The 16789-nt window shown below is 42.2% G+C and overlaps 1 protein-coding gene across 6 annotated transcripts in view; it reads left to right on the top strand.

The window, feature by feature from the left end:
- Positions 1-16789, top strand: part of LOC137355680 (dedicator of cytokinesis protein 7-like) — a 158298-nt gene that overhangs the window by 106637 nt on the left and 34872 nt on the right. For 3 of the 6 annotated variants that reach the window (XM_068021106.1, XM_068021104.1, XM_068021102.1), the window contains 11 exons: positions 1621-1710; positions 3101-3196; positions 5241-5381; positions 5691-5804; positions 6979-7149; positions 8787-8926; positions 10201-10370; positions 11222-11376; positions 11924-12106; positions 14454-14580; positions 15626-15710. In XM_068021106.1, coding sequence (XP_067877207.1) covers positions 1621-1710; positions 3101-3196; positions 5241-5381; positions 5691-5804; positions 6979-7149; positions 8787-8926; positions 10201-10370; positions 11222-11376; positions 11924-12106; positions 14454-14580; positions 15626-15710 — 1472 coding nt within the window. The remainder of the gene's footprint in view (positions 1-1620; positions 1711-3100; positions 3197-5240; positions 5382-5690; positions 5805-6978; positions 7150-8786; positions 8927-10200; positions 10371-11221; positions 11377-11923; positions 12107-14453; positions 14581-15625; positions 15711-16789) is intronic. The other 3 variants (XM_068021107.1, XM_068021103.1, XM_068021105.1) reach the window with 2 other exon arrangements.

Here is a 16789-nt window from a genome sequence, read left to right as displayed (position 1 = left end):
TCTTCAGTAAAAATGCTGCGATTCCAACCTTAGGCCATCTTCTGTACACCCAATTGAGGCCAGTCTGGTGCAGCTTCACATCCACCAGCCTTGTTTCAGCATCATTCTGTGATGTACCATTTGCCCAATCACTCAACTGTACAAGTCTTAAAACAAGCAGAGTCGTGATCCAGATTTGACATTGCCTGACAAACTCTGTCTAATCAGAATTCCCAGTATCTGAGTTACCTAGTTAGAATGGGGAAAATGCACAAACATGAACCTGTTGACGTTGCTAAATAATACAAGATAATTGATTTTAACAGGCTCGTAACCTAGTTCAATAGTTGCTATACTCCTGAATGCAGTATTAGTTCCAGTATGCACCTCAGTCAAACTGGAGGTGGACAGCTTGTGTTAGGTGTAAAATACAAACTGAAATACGAACTTTTTGGCTCTCTAACAAACTAGTAACACCGTGACTCTTATTGACAAAGGATAAAATCAGTGTTTGGAACATAGTAGAGGGTGTCTGAGCAGTGCCTTGCAACAGGCTGGAGTGTGTCTCCAAATCCCAGCAGCTCAGACCATTCTGTCTGTGAATATGTGCATCCCTACACAGGGCTGTGGTTTCTGGAGGCAGGTGTTTCAATCCAAATTGTGCCAGGAATAATACTTTCAGATTCCATAGACAATGGTTGGTGAATGTTTCACAAATCATCTGAAGCAAAACCACAGCTTAATAAGGCCATAAGAAGTGCAAGCAAAGCATTGGGTTCATTTCTAGTACAATGGAATTAACAAGCAGAAAGATTATGTTAACTTTGTATTGAATCTTAATTAGACTACACTTGGACTACTGTGCATAGTTCTGGTCTCCAGATTACAGAAATGATATAGAGAGAGAAGGTGCAGAAAAGATTTGCTAGAATGACACCAGAACTGAGAGGTCAGAAGTATCAGGAAAGATTGAACAGGCTCGGTCTCTTTAGAAAAGAGGAGAATGAGGGGTGACCCAACAGAGATACTTAAAATTATGAAGGGTTTTTTTAACGGTAGAAGTAGAGAATATGCTTCCACTGGGGACGATTCCAAAACTGAAGGACATAAGTATAAGATAGTCACTAATAAATTCCATAAGGAAGTCAGGGCAAACTTCTTTACCCTGAGTGGTGAGAATGTGGAATTTGCTACCACATGGAGTAGTTGAGACGAATAGTATAGATGCATTTCAGAGGAAACTAGGTAAGTACTTGAGTGAGAAAGGAATAGAAGGATATGCTGATTGGATTTGATGAAGTAGAGTGGGAGGAAGCTTGTGTGGAGCATAAATACTGACATGGAACAGTTGGGCCACAAGGCCTGTTTCCATGCAGTAAATACTATGTAATGTCTAATGTGCACACAAACTGGGAACAGCACTGTTGAAGAATCTCCACATCCTCCCCATGAATTCAGGGCATCAGTTTAGAAATATCTTCTGTTGGCATTAAGCCAGCAGGAAAGCATATACTGAGCCTGGATTATCTCAACCCTCATTCATTGTTCATACTGACTATTTATCTTATACTCACCATCTCATTTTTTCCCATTCACTAATACCTGCTCTACACCATCTTGCTCCTGTCCTTCATTTCACAGGCAGCTGAGCGGAGTCCCAACCGCATGTCCTCATTTTTGGAAAGCTTCACTCATTCACAGCACAGTCACCCAAGATTTTCAACAAAAAAGGTAGACCAAAAACTTCTATGGTTTGCAGTAAATTAAGAAAGTGAAGAATATCCTGCATGTGAGGTTTAAGGTGGTGATGATTTGTAAGTAGAAAACTTCTCAAATGTTTAGCCAGTGCCTTCCTGTAGGTTTAATAATATGACTGTTCTAATGCTCTTGGAGCTTTGAAGTACACTTTCAGCCAGTTATAGGTGCTCAGGTTAAGATGATTCATCTGCAGAATTTAAAATGACCATTAAGGATTTTGATTTTGAACTGACATAAGGCAAGGGTTATACTGACCTGATGAACAGGAGTGGTCTGATGAACAAAGCCAATTGATGAACGAAGCCCCCTGATCTCTTTAGTCTTATCCTTCCAGCTTCTCCCCACCACTGCACTCCTATTGCAACACTGAACTGTTTCACTCTTTCACTGCTTCTGAGGACAAGTGGTTGAAGTCACTCAGAAATCCCATCAAAGATTGTCACTTGAGGTGTAACGAAGCCATCACATAGCGCTCCATCCAACCATCTATTGAACTGACAACTCATCAGCTGCAGAGAGTAGATTTTAAATAGTTGTTAAAATTTGAACTCAAACCTGAGCCTCTTGAAGGAAAGCCAGTATTGTAGTGCGACAGCTATTAGGTCTCCTGAATGTGAGTACAACACTTCCCCGCAGAACCCAATAAATTCATTAATGGGAGTCCAGTGTTCAGATTTGGATGCACCTACAAAATATATAATCATATTTAACTATTCTTCTCAATCAACCGCATCTCAAATCCACGTGAGCTGTGCTTCTATTTCAGTACGGTGGGTCCACACATTCAGTATCACTATTTGGTGGTCCTTAAACTTGCAGGGACGGCTACATTTATATAATGGCCACCACTGCGCAGAGTAGTGTTTTTGATGAAGAGAGTTCCTGGGGCACAGGAACACCATTTTCCGGCTGCACTCACTTGCATCTTTGGGCTGTCCCAATGGCTGACTCTCCAAACATTCAATAAACATAAATGTAAAATGTATTTACAAATCTCCGGTGCAGTTGATGGCAGTAAGTCAGATGATGTCCTGTTTCATAATGACAGGAACATCATACCAAGGTGACGTATTATTTTGCTGCTGAGATGGAGCTGTGTGTAAATTCATTTTTTCCCATTTAAGCCTAGGAAATCTAAATTGATGTAAGTAAACCCAGCTTGAGATCAGGGAACGTTGTAGATTGGTGTGTAGTTGTCAGCTTAATGTTGCAGCTGAGAGGCGCCAGCTTTTTTAAGACTGTTTTGGATCTGTACCAAAGTACAGCCTCTGAGTTACCATCCTGCTTTTATAAATGAATCAAAGATGTATGTAAATGTTCAAATGGTCGCTTCATTTTAGTAACTGTTGTTTGTGTTGTGTAGTTGCTTCATGAGGAGCTTGCCTTGCAGTGGGTTGTCAGCACCTGCAACGTGCGAGAGGCAGCCTTGCAGCAGGCCTGGTTTTTCTTTCAGCTAATGGTAAGTGCTGGTGATGTTTCAAGTCTTCGAGTCAATTCAAGGACATTTGAGTGTATTTTGTTCTGCATTATCAGAGAATTGCAGTGGTTTAGACAGATTAATTGTCATTCACTAACATCCCACCTGTTCTAAAAACAGCATATGCTTGGCAGATCCATCTGACGAGAGGAAACATTTGACTGTTTAACTTCTCAAACAGATACCTCTCCTCACAACATGCCTTTGGATGTTGGTCCCAAGCCCAAAACGTTAACCAGCCTTTCTTTTCCTGTCTTGGACTTGGGCAACTCACTGTTACACAGGTACACATGGACTGTCACTGACTGACACATCACCCCATTACACAGGGACTGTCACTGTCACTGACTGGTACAATATTCCAGTACATAGGGACTGTCACTGCCTAACACAGCTTTCCATTACACAGGGATTGTCACTAACACACATCCCAGTACACAGGGATTGTCACTAACACAACATCCCATTACACAGGGACTGTCACTGACAGACACAATATTGGCACTGTCACTGACTGACATTACACTCTATTTTAGTGGGATTCTGACGAAAGCTATTTTTTCAGTTACCTAATGCCATGGCAGTTCAATGATGCAAATACAGCTATCTGTCTTTGGTGTATGAAAGGTGACGGGAGACAGAAAAATGGATTTGTGAAAAGTCTTTTATTGGGAGAGATTTCTATTAAAATTTACTCAGCACTTTATCACCATCGAGAGCGCAGGTGATTACTCAACAGAATAGAGCATTGCTAGAGTTGCGGGTTGGGGTGGGGGATGGTGGAGTTGGTCAGAAAAGTTTAATTTGAAAATATTGTGCTTGCCTCTGGTCTCACCAATAAGGGTGCTGTGATTGCTTTCAGTACCTCCTGATCTAGGGAAGGAATAAATGATTCCTGTTCTTGATCACTATCAGCTGACCCCTCTTCGAAACTGAGCATGCGTTGTCATTGGATGAAGATACGATAGGCTCGGGCATCAAGACCTCTGCAGTTAAACAGATGCTCTCCACTGACAGGATACTGCAGTTATAGTTTGAATGACACAGCAGGAGGCACACGTATAGCTTGATCAATAGCTTGGGCGGCACTGTGGTGCAGTGGTTAGCACCGCAGCCTCACAGCTCCAGTGACCCTGGTTCAATTCTGGGTACTGCCTGTGCGGAGTTTGCAAGTTTTCCCTGTGACCGTGTGGGTTTCCGCTGGGTGCTCCGGTTTCCTCCCACAGCCAAAGACCTGCAGGTTGATAGGTAAATTGGCCATTGTAAATTGCCCCTAGTGTAGGTAGGTGGTAGGGGAATTGAGGGGATGTGGTAGGAATATGGGATTAATGTAGGATTAGTATAAATGGGTGGTTGATGGTCGGCACAGACTCGGTAGGCCGAAGGGCTGTTTCAGTGCTGTATTTCTAAATATAAATAAAAATATAAATATAAAATTCTCTTTTTCTCTGTACTCACATGGATGAGATTGGGAATTCAGTGAAATGTTTGACTGAATTGTGTCCCACCACTTAGTAATGCTATGCTTTGGTACTTGGATTTCTGCTCCATTCATATTAAATGTTATCATTCATTCATGTCTGGACCTTAGCTTTGGGGAAATGCCTGCCTGATCAGTCAGCATCTCCCCCCTGGCCCTGCTGAGATTTTCAACTCACCATGTAGGGAATCATGGACACCAATCCCCTATTCTGCCATTTTATGCATAATAGATTGTGGCTTCTCATCAATTACTATGAAGGTTGTGTGTGGTAATATTATTCTTCTGTTTCACCTTGTATAAGACCTGCCCCACAATATCACAGAATCACAAAATTGTTACAGTACCGAAGGAGGCCAATCAGCCTGTCGTGTCTGGACTGACTCTCTGAATGAGCAATTCACTTAGTGCCATAACCCCGCCTTCTGCCCGTAACGTTGCACTATCTTTCTTTTCCGATAACTGTCTAATTCCCTTTTGAATGCCTCGATTGAACCTGCCTCCAGGTGCATTCCAGTTGACTTTTTTGTGCATCTTTTAAAATAGGTGAAAAGTATGGGCCACCATCTCCATCTTTCAGACAAGTTTGATGCCCTACGGAAAATGAGATTCCCGGAGAGATTTGTGGATGATATAACGGCTTTAGCCAGCATGATCACTGCAGACATTGTTAGCAGGTTCCAGAAGGTAAAGGTTTGACTGTTCTTAAAGTAACATTTTGTACAAATTAATATTGTCAGCAAAATTCCAGGGAGTAGGGAGTGATTGGAAGCGCTCCTGGATAAGGCTAACTCCAGCAGCCTACAGACAGGAACAGTCTCCAGCACAGCTCGGGTGCTTCTGTATCTGTAAATGCAGCCTGCACTGAATAATGTGGGTTGTTGTTTTGGAAAGCAACTTCTAAGGCTGTGAACATTTTTGGTGTTACGAGCTGTTTTTCTTAATGTATTTCAGCGTGATATTCCTCTTCTGTGTGTGTGTGTGTCTCTTTTTCAGGATATTGAATTGATGGAACGGCTGAATACCAGCTTGGCATTCTTTCTCAATGATTTACTCTCCCTGATGGACCGAGGATATGTTTTCAGCCTCATTCGCATGTACTACAAACAGGTATTGTGTTGAGTACTGAAGCCACAAGAATTGCTGGGTGGAGATTCTGCTTCACAAATTGCATACAAGAGCTAGCCCATTGGATGATTTTACTTGGGTGGGCATTTCCATTTGTCCAAGAGTTGAGGCTGCTACATCCTATTGGATAACAGGAAAAGTCAAGGTGCTAAAGTTTGGCACAGGATTTCCATAGCTTTTTGAGGTCCCTACTGGTGGAAGCCCATTAGAAGACCAGGCAGACCTAAAATATACACGGGTCTGAATGTTTTGATACGGTCTGCTGCTTGTCCATTACAACAATATGCTTATTTCTCATCCCTGGATATTTATATTTTAGTCCTTGACTCTGATTCTGGCTGTGAATGAATGTCCAGTACTTAAGCAAGAATGAAGAAGCTGGGGGATAGGAATGTGTAACCGAGGACAGAAAATTTGCTTAATAGTTCAAAGGCAAAATACTGCGGAGGCTGGAAATCTGAAATGTAAACAAAATGCTGCAAACACTCAGATCAGACAGCATCTGTGGGGAGAAACGAGGTAATGGTTCAGGTCGGTGACCTTATGCTAGTACTAGAAAATTTCCACTTCTGTTTAAAAGCTTGTCAGTTTCCTTATCCATTGTCAACTTTTATATTTCTGCCCCTCCACCCAGTATAGTTCAACTTTTTGCACGAAGATGGCAGAGACATGAAGGAGAATAGACAACTCCCAATCAGATTGACAGACAACATCAAGGAATTCCCCACATCTACTATCATCCAAATGTTTGGTATCATTAATAGATTGAGGAAATGGAGATATTTGCAATGAGCACTCATTAGTGGTAGAATAATTGTCCTAATGTCCCTTTCTATAAAGGCAGGCATTTGTCAATCCAAGTGTTCCCATTCACAGAAAAAAAGTTGCAGATAACTCTTTTCTCTCTTCATCTGCTCTGATTTTGCCATGTATGGTATAGGTCAGAAGTTGAACCCTTGTCACATGGGAAGTGAGGGAATCTGATACTGAGCAATATTGAGCTATAGTTTGGAACTGACCAAATGGGTGACTTGATTTTATTCTAATGAGGAGGGAAGGCTTTGTATATTGGCGTAAATTCGTATCAGTGATCAGTGTTGTTCCAAGTCTGAGTTAATGCTCTTTGTGTGTTTTTTTTCTTTTCTCCCATCTAAAGGTTAGTACTAAACTGCAGGCTTCACAAAACCCAAATGCCCTTATTGCTCTACGACTGGACTTCATTCGCATTATCTGCAGCCATGAACACTACATAACGCTAAATCTCCCGTGCAGCACACTGTCCCCCCCTGCATCCCCGTCCCCATCGGTCTCCTCAGCCACCTCCCAGGTAAGCACCTTCCTGATGCTGCCACTTCAAACGTTTGAGCAGAGTGGCTCCAACAGGAGATTTAAACCCAAATTTAACATAATTGACAAAGAACCAGAGGCGAGATGAGAAGAGTTATGATCTGGAACGCACTGCCTGAAATGCTGGTGAAAGTAGACTCAGTAATAACTTTCAGAAGGGAATTGGATAAATACATGAAGGGGAGAAAATTACAGAGCTATGGAAAAAGAGCAGAGGGGGCATGGGACTAATTGGATGACTCTTTCAAAGAGCAGACACAGAGTCAAATAGCCTCCTTCTGTGCTATATGATTCTATGGTCTTCACCTGTGTCAAATGACTGCAGCTCTTTAGTTTCTTTCAGGTAACATTGGGGAAGGGATTGTAACTGAGGGTTTTGATGCTATTAAAAGACAGAGATCTGACTGAAAGTCCCTGTGTAAACCACCTGCTAGGTTTAGAAGCCTGTCAGAAGTCTGACGTTTTTTTAAAGTTAATTTCTTATTAAAGTTCTCCGATTTAAAAAAAATCATGGGAAAACAGTTGTTTATTTTGCACTTTTTTTTAAGGCAGTTTTATCCTCTTTAATTTTCTCCCCATCTCTCCTGACAATATGTTCACAGAGCTCTACCTGTGCTGATCTCAGTTCAGCTGCTAGAAGCATCGCAAGCACCTAGTTCAAGCTGGGTATAGTTCTTCAGGTACTAACTGCCCCACCCCTCACCCCATTGGAAATTTTTCCTTGTCCAGGCAGTGTGTGTGGGCAGGCTGTTTGGCTGATCCTGTCCTCACCAGATGCCCATATAGGCACTTCCAAAAGGGGTCACTGGTAGCATCAACAACAGGCATACTGGCTGGTCTTATTTTCCCACTAACCCAGGACCAGTTGCTCAGCTGAGATCAGCTAGCTTGGTACAGAGCAAGAACTGAACCTGGGACCTTCATTATGCCTCGCTCCACACTCAGTTCACCATGTATAGTCTTTATCGGTTCCACTACTCTTGGATCTGTTCAGTGTTGAGCTCCCGCAGAGACGTTATCCTAAAGGGTAGCGCAGACTATAAATTGCTTTGCCTCCAGATTGATCACATTTCTTGAGTCATCCCACTCCCTTGGTTGAACTCTCAAATTTGTTGCATGTAAGCAATTCATTCTGCACTTCTGGATGGCCTGAGCAGCACCCACTAATCATTGGCCACAACGGTTTCTTCACCAGCTTGCTGGTTCATAGAGATGGATTTCCTTGGGTGGAAAATAAAAAGTAGATGGCAGAGATCTTAAATTGTTTTGGCACTGGTATTTTGCACTCATCCTAGAGGGCATGGGTTTTCATGATGCATAACTAATGCATAAGTGGATGTTGACTGCTCTTGTGATGCTACTAGCAGCTGCGATTGGGGCAGGTGGAAGTCAGAGAGCATGTTATCCCCACATCTTATTAACCAGCTAGTGGTAAAGTGCTAGATAAATGTATGCTAGAATTTCAAAATTGCTAACTAATAATTATTGGAATACTGAAAGAGGGGCCAAATACTTTTCTGTAAAAAAAAAAGTGCGAAGGTAGAATTGTCCTGTGAGAACATGTTTTGTGAACGGTATCTGATTTCCTGCTGACTGGGATTGTATTTCATTCTGCAGAGTTCAGGCTTTTCCACGCTGGTTCAGGATCAGAAGATAGCCAACATGTTTGAGATGTCTGTGCCTTTTCGACAACAGCACTTTCTCGTGGGATTACTGTTGACTGAACTAGCCTTGATCCTAGAGCCTGACGTTGAAGGGTAAAAGGACCTCATTCTTGATTACCAAACTGAGTGAAGGCAATGTTGATTACGTGGAGAAACAGGCCTACACTGGTGTCCCTTTTGGATCCCTGGTATATGTACTGTTACATACTCTCAATAAGGGTGAAACATTTGTCATCAGTATCCCAGCTAGAGACTGGAAAACAGGCCCTGGATCTAGTTCTCAATTCACTGTCCAGAATCTGCAGTGTGTGTACATTAGCTGAGGACAGAATTCGGCTCAGCTGTAATGGCCCCAGGCTTGATACTCGCTCTCAAGTCTCATGTTGGGAGCTATAGCCAGTTGAGCAAGACATTGGAGAGTTCCTAATGCCTCTATAACCTTCAGTATAGCTGTCAAAGCCTTTAGGAAAGAAGGAGATAAAAAGATTGGAGAAGGAAACATGCCTGATCTGCACTAGATGCGGAGTGAATAGAAGTACAGTATGGTGGGTGCTGACCCAGAGGAGCCCAGGTTTTCCTTTTCCAAGTCTCCAGTCCAGTCCCTGTACTGTGCTGATTAGCAATTTTGGAATTGAACTTGCATTTATATAGCACCTTATCACATCTCTCAGAATATCCCAAACACTATGCTTAAAACTTAACCTACACCTTGCTTTATTTTCAAAAAATTATTAACTCGACAGTCATCTCATTGCTGTCCGTGGGACCTTACACATGCGAAATGTTGCCCATTAAACAGAGACTACACTTCGAAGTAACTTATTGTGCATAGTAATAGAGTCATGTACGGCACACACACATTGGGACATCCAGAGAGGTGTGATAAAGCAGTATATCAATGTAAACTTTTCAGAATTGCTAAATGTGTAATGATATTGTACTGAATGGACAGATATGCTGCTCACAAAGCTGCAGTTGAGTACCACAGAATCTTTAGCTGAGGCAGTGGATATCAGTGTGCCAATTGTAATGGGCAGTAACATCTGGGAGTGTGGAGTGTTGTGGCTTACTCCTGCCTACCTGAACCACTTAACTTGTTGCAGATTAAAGAGGACATTCATTTCTGCTGTTTGTGGGCTACTGCTGACACAAAATGGCTGCCATGTTTGCCAGTATAACAATGTGATAAAGCGCTGTATAATTGGAAGTGTTGTTACTACTGGATATTTTTAATGGTTCAAGCAGACATGATATAAAAATGGCAAATATCCAACCTCCGTGACAGCACCGGTAGAGCATGATCAGGTTATCTTTTACAGTCTATGCGTAGGTTAACCCTGTGTGCGTGCACACTTTCTATTTTCCAGCTTGTTCTTTCTGCATAAAAAGGCAATTGCCGCAATCCACAACCTGATGTGCAGCCACGATGCAGACCCTCGGTACACCGAATGCGAAGTGAAAGCCCACGTCGCTAAGCTGTATTTACCACTGATCAGCATTGTCATGGACACCCTACTGCAGCTCTATGATTTCACAGGTAGGAAAGGTAGTAATAGGGTCTACTGTTTCATAATATCAATAATGACCTGGTTTAACTGTAGTTCAGGGAGTAGCATGTTGGAGCTCACAGTGCTGTGGGGATTTGATCTTCTCCACTGCTCAGTGCAGGCAGCGCACTTCTTACAAAATGCTCAGAGCAGCAACAGTAATTTGCATTTAACATAGGAAAACATCCAAGGCACTTCGCAGGAGCAATCTCAAACAAAATTTGTTGCTGAGCCACGTAAGGAGATATTAGGACAGTTATCAAAAAGCATGGTCAAAGAGAGAGGTTTTGGTCAGCATATTAAAGGAGGAGAAATGCAGAAAGGTTAGGCCTAGGTAACTGAAGGCACAGCCACCAATAGTGAAGTGAAGAAAATCAGGGATGTGCAAGAAGCCAGAATTGTTAGCATGCAGATATCTCTGAGGGTAGCAGGACTGGAGGAGGTTACAGTGATAGGAAGGGGCAAGGTCATGGAGGGATTTGAGAACAGCTTTTGGACATACAGACCTGGAAGCAGTAAATCACATTCAGGGCAAGGCTGCGGGCACCAATGAAATTAGGAAGGAAATAAAAGGATTTCAGGCCTTCAAAAAGCTTGAGTGGAAGAAAAGAGGATTGGAGGGGAGAGGGGAAAAAACAGAAGAGATTAAAAGGTGGAGGCGGTGATTTACATTATTGTAAGCAGTGACTGGGGCAGCGGTGATTATTATCCATCCATGTCATGCCCACAGCAAAAATAAAAATCTGGTGCATATGGGATATGATGGGGAAGCGAACTCTGGTCACTGGAAGAATTGTCTTTAACTCTTCATAAAGTTCTAAAACAAATACTCCCTTCCCAGCAGAAAACGGCAGTCAAAAAGGGCGCCTCACTGCCTCAATGATGGATGAAGTGGACACCGAGAATAGCAGCATGATCAGTCAGACAATCGCCATGGCAATAGCGGGATCGCCTGTGCCTCACCCAAACAGAAGCTCCCCATTCCTTCCTGTTATGGTAGGAAACCAATCAATGGCGGTGGAGCACTACGGGCGGTAGAACCAAAACACCTGGAATCAGTTGACGAGTACCTGGATTCTGTAATGGGGGGTGTCTTGATTTTTCTAGACAGATGCGTGACTGAATGACCTTTCTCATCTTTATTTATACTGTTCTCCGCCCCTCCCTTCTCTTGACACTAGGTGAAATTGAAAACCCACCAGGGCATTGTAACAGTAGAAACATTGTCCTACTACTCCACATCATGGTGCCAACCTGATGTGCTGCTGTACCACAACCTGCCTAATGGCTTACCAATGCAATATTTAATAGGAATTGATTTCAGCTAATTTTTGGGAGCAGAAGGGAGGAATTACTTTAAGTGGCAAAGTTTTCTCTTTCAACCAGACTTTCTGATCTCCAGTGTACTAAGTGATACTGGTTTACTTGCCCTTCTGAAAACAGTGTCTATCACTTGCCTAACTGCAGACATTACTACTGAATACTTGGATGTTATATATACTGAAGCTGGATGAGTTGTAATGCAAATTCTGTGCCTTTGTAGCCCAGCCGACAGAATGCCACCCTTTCGGCCGAATCAAGTCGTATCCTTCTCATCTGTTTCCTCTGGGTCCTGAAGAACGCAGACGAGGAGATCCTGCAGAAGTGGTTCACAGACCTGTCGGTATTCCAGCTTAACCAACTACTAGACTTGCTGTACCTCTGCATATCCTGCTTCGAATACAAGGTAAGCACACAGAGCAGTGGGGATATGGAGTCTATGATGTGTGAGTGGGTGTATGTCGCTACAATTCAGTTTCAGTATTTCAGTATTGGCTGTACTTTTCTTTTGCCACAGTCTGATATGTGGTCAGGATTCTCTGAGACTCCATCTACCTAAAAGATAAATGTTATAGTTTATTCACACAAAAGGTTAATACGCAAGGTAGGTTCACATGGGGTTAGGTAATTTATTAGCTTGGATAGAGGATTGGCTAACCAACTGAAAACAGAGAGTCGGCATAAATGGGACTTTTTCTGGTTGGCAAGATGTTTCTAGTAGGGTGCCACAGGGTTCGGTCCTCGGGCCCCAACTATTTGCAATCTCTATAAATGACTTGGATGCAGGGATAGAAGGTACTATAGCCAGATTTGCAGATGATGCTAAAATAGGTGGAACAGTAAGTTGCAATAAAGAAATAAGAAATCTACAAATGGATAGATTAGATAAATGGGCCAAAATTAGGCAGATGGATTTTAACGTGGATAAGTGTGAGGTTAGCCATTTTGGTCGGAAGAATAGAAAGGCAAATTATTATCTAAATGGAGAGAAACTTCAGAGTGCTTTGGTGCAGAGGGATCTGGGTGTCCTCGTGCATGAATCGCAGAAAACTAGTTTGCAGGTACAGCAGGTGATGAGGAAGGCAAATGGAATTTTGGCATTTATTGCTAAAGGAATAGAGTATAAAAGTAAGGAAGTGTTGCTGCAACTGTCCAAGGCATTAGTGAGACCGCACATGGAGTATTGCGTACAGTTTTGGTCCCCGTACTTGAGAAAGGATGTAGTTGCATTGGAGGCAGTTCAGAGGAGGTTCACTAGATTGATTCCAGAGATGGAGGGCTTGTCTTATGACGAGGGATTGAGCAGTTTAGGCCTTTACTGTCTGGAGTTTAGAAGAATGAGAAGAGATCTAATTGAGGTATTTAAGATGATTAAGGGAATTGACAAAGTAGTCAATGAGAGGATGTTTCCTCTTGTGGGACAATCTAGAACAAAAGATCATAGTTTTAGGATAAGGGATAGCAGATTTAAAACAGAGATGAGGAGAAATTACTTCTCTCAAAGGGTCGTGAATCTGTGGAATTCACTACCCCAGAGTGCGGTGGCTGCTGGGACATTGGGTAAATTTAAGGAGGAGATAGACAGATTTTTAATTAGTAATGGGTTGAAGAGTTATGGAGAACGGGCAGGAAACTGGAGTTGAGGCCGAGATGAGATCAGCCATGATCGTATTGAATGGCGGAGCAGGCTTGAGGGGCTGAATTGCCTACTCCTGCTCCAATTCTTATGTTCATATAGAAAATAGCAACAATGAGACTTATTTACCATAAGATCGAAGAAGCTTAATATTTTGAAACTTTACTTTCACTTATTGGTACCAAAGGCTTATTCATATAAATGTATCCTGACCAACTCTAGACTCTGATCATTCACACAACAGATTTCTGAAAAAGCTAAAGATAGCCATGATATGTAGACTATGTGTGTTTGTATTGGGACCTCCACACTAGTGAAACAGTTAGTGAAGTTGCCAAAATGCACACTATGAAATGCTGCCTGTCCCTCTGTCAGTCTTCATGTTGTAAAAGCTCTTGATTGGAACAGTCTTAGGGTTGGAATAATGATCCACAGATTAACTTGAGGATCAGAACAACTTGTGGATCTTGTGCCAGATCCCTCAACCTTTGTTTCCTCTAATAATTGTCAGGTTTTAAAAGCCCCAAGCTTGGAGTTATTACCTAATCACTTCCTAATGTATCTCCCTGTCTCTTCACTGTTTTCACCCTTGCTGTGTTCTACGCTGCAGGCTATGACATTTCATGTAGCTTTCTTAATAAAATGATTGAGTCATCCTCCTAGTTTATAGTGTGGGGAAACCTCCCAGGTAGTTCTGCCTTGAGATATGTGTTTGTCATTCTGTTCGCATTTGGCTCTGTTTTCTGAACAACATATAGATGTTTAAATGTGTGATTTTAAAATCCTCTTGAGGATTTAGAAATAGAATTGAGAATCATGCAGACACTGAACAGCCACTCTGCTGCGAGCTTTGCAGTGAATTGTGTCCAACAGCATTCATAGGCAGGACTGCTTTCTGGTGGTACAGCTGTTCACTAAAAAGGTACTGATAGTGTGTTATAGTAAGAGAGCTCAGAATCCTCATCTACTGTCAGAGTTGGTCCTTTGCTGCAGAAGATGCTGTAGTATTTTTCCAAAAGAAATGAGGAAAGAATAAGACAAGTTACCACAAGAGCTAAGGACATCTCAGCATGGCCATTAAAAAGTTTTCAAGTGGTTATTGATTTGATGTTTTCAGGGTAAGAAATCTTTTGAGCGGATTAACAGCCTGACATTTAAGAAATCCCAGGATATGAAAGCACGACTGGAAGAGGCTATTCTCGGGACTATAGGAGCTCGACAAGAGATGGTGCGCCGGAGTCGAGGTACGCAGGGCTCTGTTTGAATTCTCTCCTGCTAAACTGCATTTCTAGCATTCATTTATTAACCAGCCATGTAGAGACAAAGGTCGAGATTTTGTGCCTGTGTGTTGTCTTGTTGGGAGTGGGGCTTCAGACAAATTTTCTACATTCTTCAATCCCGTAAGTCCTAACTCTGGCTGCAGTAAAGTACCACAAACACTGTTTGCTTTTCTGTGCCACATGTAAGTGGCTATTGTTAATGTGTGAGACTGGACAGTGAGTATCTTCACTCAATGCCTGCATCCATCCACTTCGAGTAAAGGCCACTATTTAATAATCTAGCACCCTAACCAATTTTCACTTCTCTAGCTAATTGCAGCATCCCAACTGAGATCAGGGGTACAAACCTGCGACTACTGAATTGCTTGGCTGCCCAATGCCTTAACCATCCAAGCCATTGGAAGGGGGGGGGGGGCGGTGGGAAGTTGGTTGTACATTCGTGTCACATGCATGCAGATCAGTGCACAGTCTCATTCAATCCCAGTTCTTTTTGTGTTTGGTTTAGATGAAACCAGAAGTGTGTCCTTTCATCTCTTTATTCAAGCTTTATTGAAATTCAAATGGCTGGCAACAGCAGATGTTGGTGATATGATGTCACCTTCCCTGAATTTATGGGGCAAGTTGTAAATATGATCTTCAGTTAGCATATGAGGTTGTGACATTTAGTGGTAGAATATCAGTTCTATTATTGTGTCAGCATGTTATCACACTGCAGCTTAAGGTCTCCATTCTATCTTGTCTGCACAGCTCAAAAACGACAGAGTTGCTGAAGACATTCTGTAGCCTAATATTTTGAGGCTGTTTGAGCTGGAGAATGGGTAGAATTGGTTAAAGTAAAAACACAAGGCAGTAACTGCTTGGAACTAGAGCTATCTCAATCATCATTGTAACCATTATATGGTTCAGGTGGGCTAACTCATTTAAGTGTGTATTTTAGATGAATGGGTTCTGTTTTTATTTAATTGTAGAGACAGTTAATCAAAATCTAACATTCACCAATTTATTGTAGAGAGGAGCCCATATGGAAACCAAGAAAACGTTCGCTGGAGAAAGAACATCACCCACTGGAGGCAGAATGCTGATAAGGTTGACAAGTAGGTGGCAGTTTCTACAGAATAGGAATATTATACATCCCACCATTTCCCCACCCCCCGCCTTCACACCCCAACAATTATCAGTTGAATGGCAACCCTACATAATCTCACATAGAATAAAGAAGTTTCAGCGTGGAAAGAGGAAAGGTCACAGACCTGAAATGTTAACACTTGTTTCTCTCTCCACAGATGCTGGCAGATTTGCTGAGTATTTCCAGCATTTTCTGTTTTTATATTAGTACCAAGCTAATTTAGGTGTGGCTCTATACAGAGAGAACTACCTGATTGCTACCCCAAATACTAACTCAAATTTGAATCATGACAACATTGGTTTGCAAATTAAAGCAGTACGGTAGATATTCAGAGTTCTGGTCAGACAGCATCTGGAATAATGTAAAAGCAAAATACTGCGGATGCTGGAAATCTGAAACAAAAACAAGAAATGCTGGATTCACTCAGCAGGTCTGGCAGCATCTGTGGAAAGAGAAGCAGAGTTAACGTTTCGGGTCAGTGACCCTTCTTCGGAACTGACAAATATTAGAAAAGTCACAGATTATAAACAAGTGAGGTGGGGGTTGGGCAAGAGATAACAAAGGAGAAGGTGCAGATTGGACCAGGCCACATAGCTGACCAAAAGGTCACGGAGCAAAGGCAAACAATATGTTAATGGTGTGTTGAAAGACAAAGCATTAGTACAGATTAGGTGTGAATATACTGAATATTGAACATCAGCAAGTGCAAACCTGAAGAAAAACAACCTGAAAAAAACAGTGGGTGAGCAAACTGAACAAACTAAGATGAACTGAAATAAATACAAAAAAGATTGTAAAAAATGTAAAAAGGAATGCAAAAAAAAGGAAGAAAAAATAACTAAAAATGAAAGTAAAGTGGGGGGCTGTCATGCTCTGAAATTATTGAACTCAATGTTCAGACCGGCAGGCTGTAGTGTGCCTAATCGGTAGATGAGATGCTGTTCCTCGAGCTTGCGTTGATGTTCACTGGAACACTGCAGCAATCCCAGGACAGAGATGTGAGCATGAGAGCAGGGGGGAGTGTTGAAATGGCAAGCAACCGGAAGC

The sequence above is a fragment of the Heterodontus francisci genome, chromosome 43 (assembly GCF_036365525.1).
Source record: "Heterodontus francisci isolate sHetFra1 chromosome 43, sHetFra1.hap1, whole genome shotgun sequence".
NCBI classification, from domain to species: domain Eukaryota; kingdom Metazoa; phylum Chordata; class Chondrichthyes; order Heterodontiformes; family Heterodontidae; genus Heterodontus; species Heterodontus francisci.
This window is presented reverse-complemented; position numbering and strand designations above follow the sequence as displayed.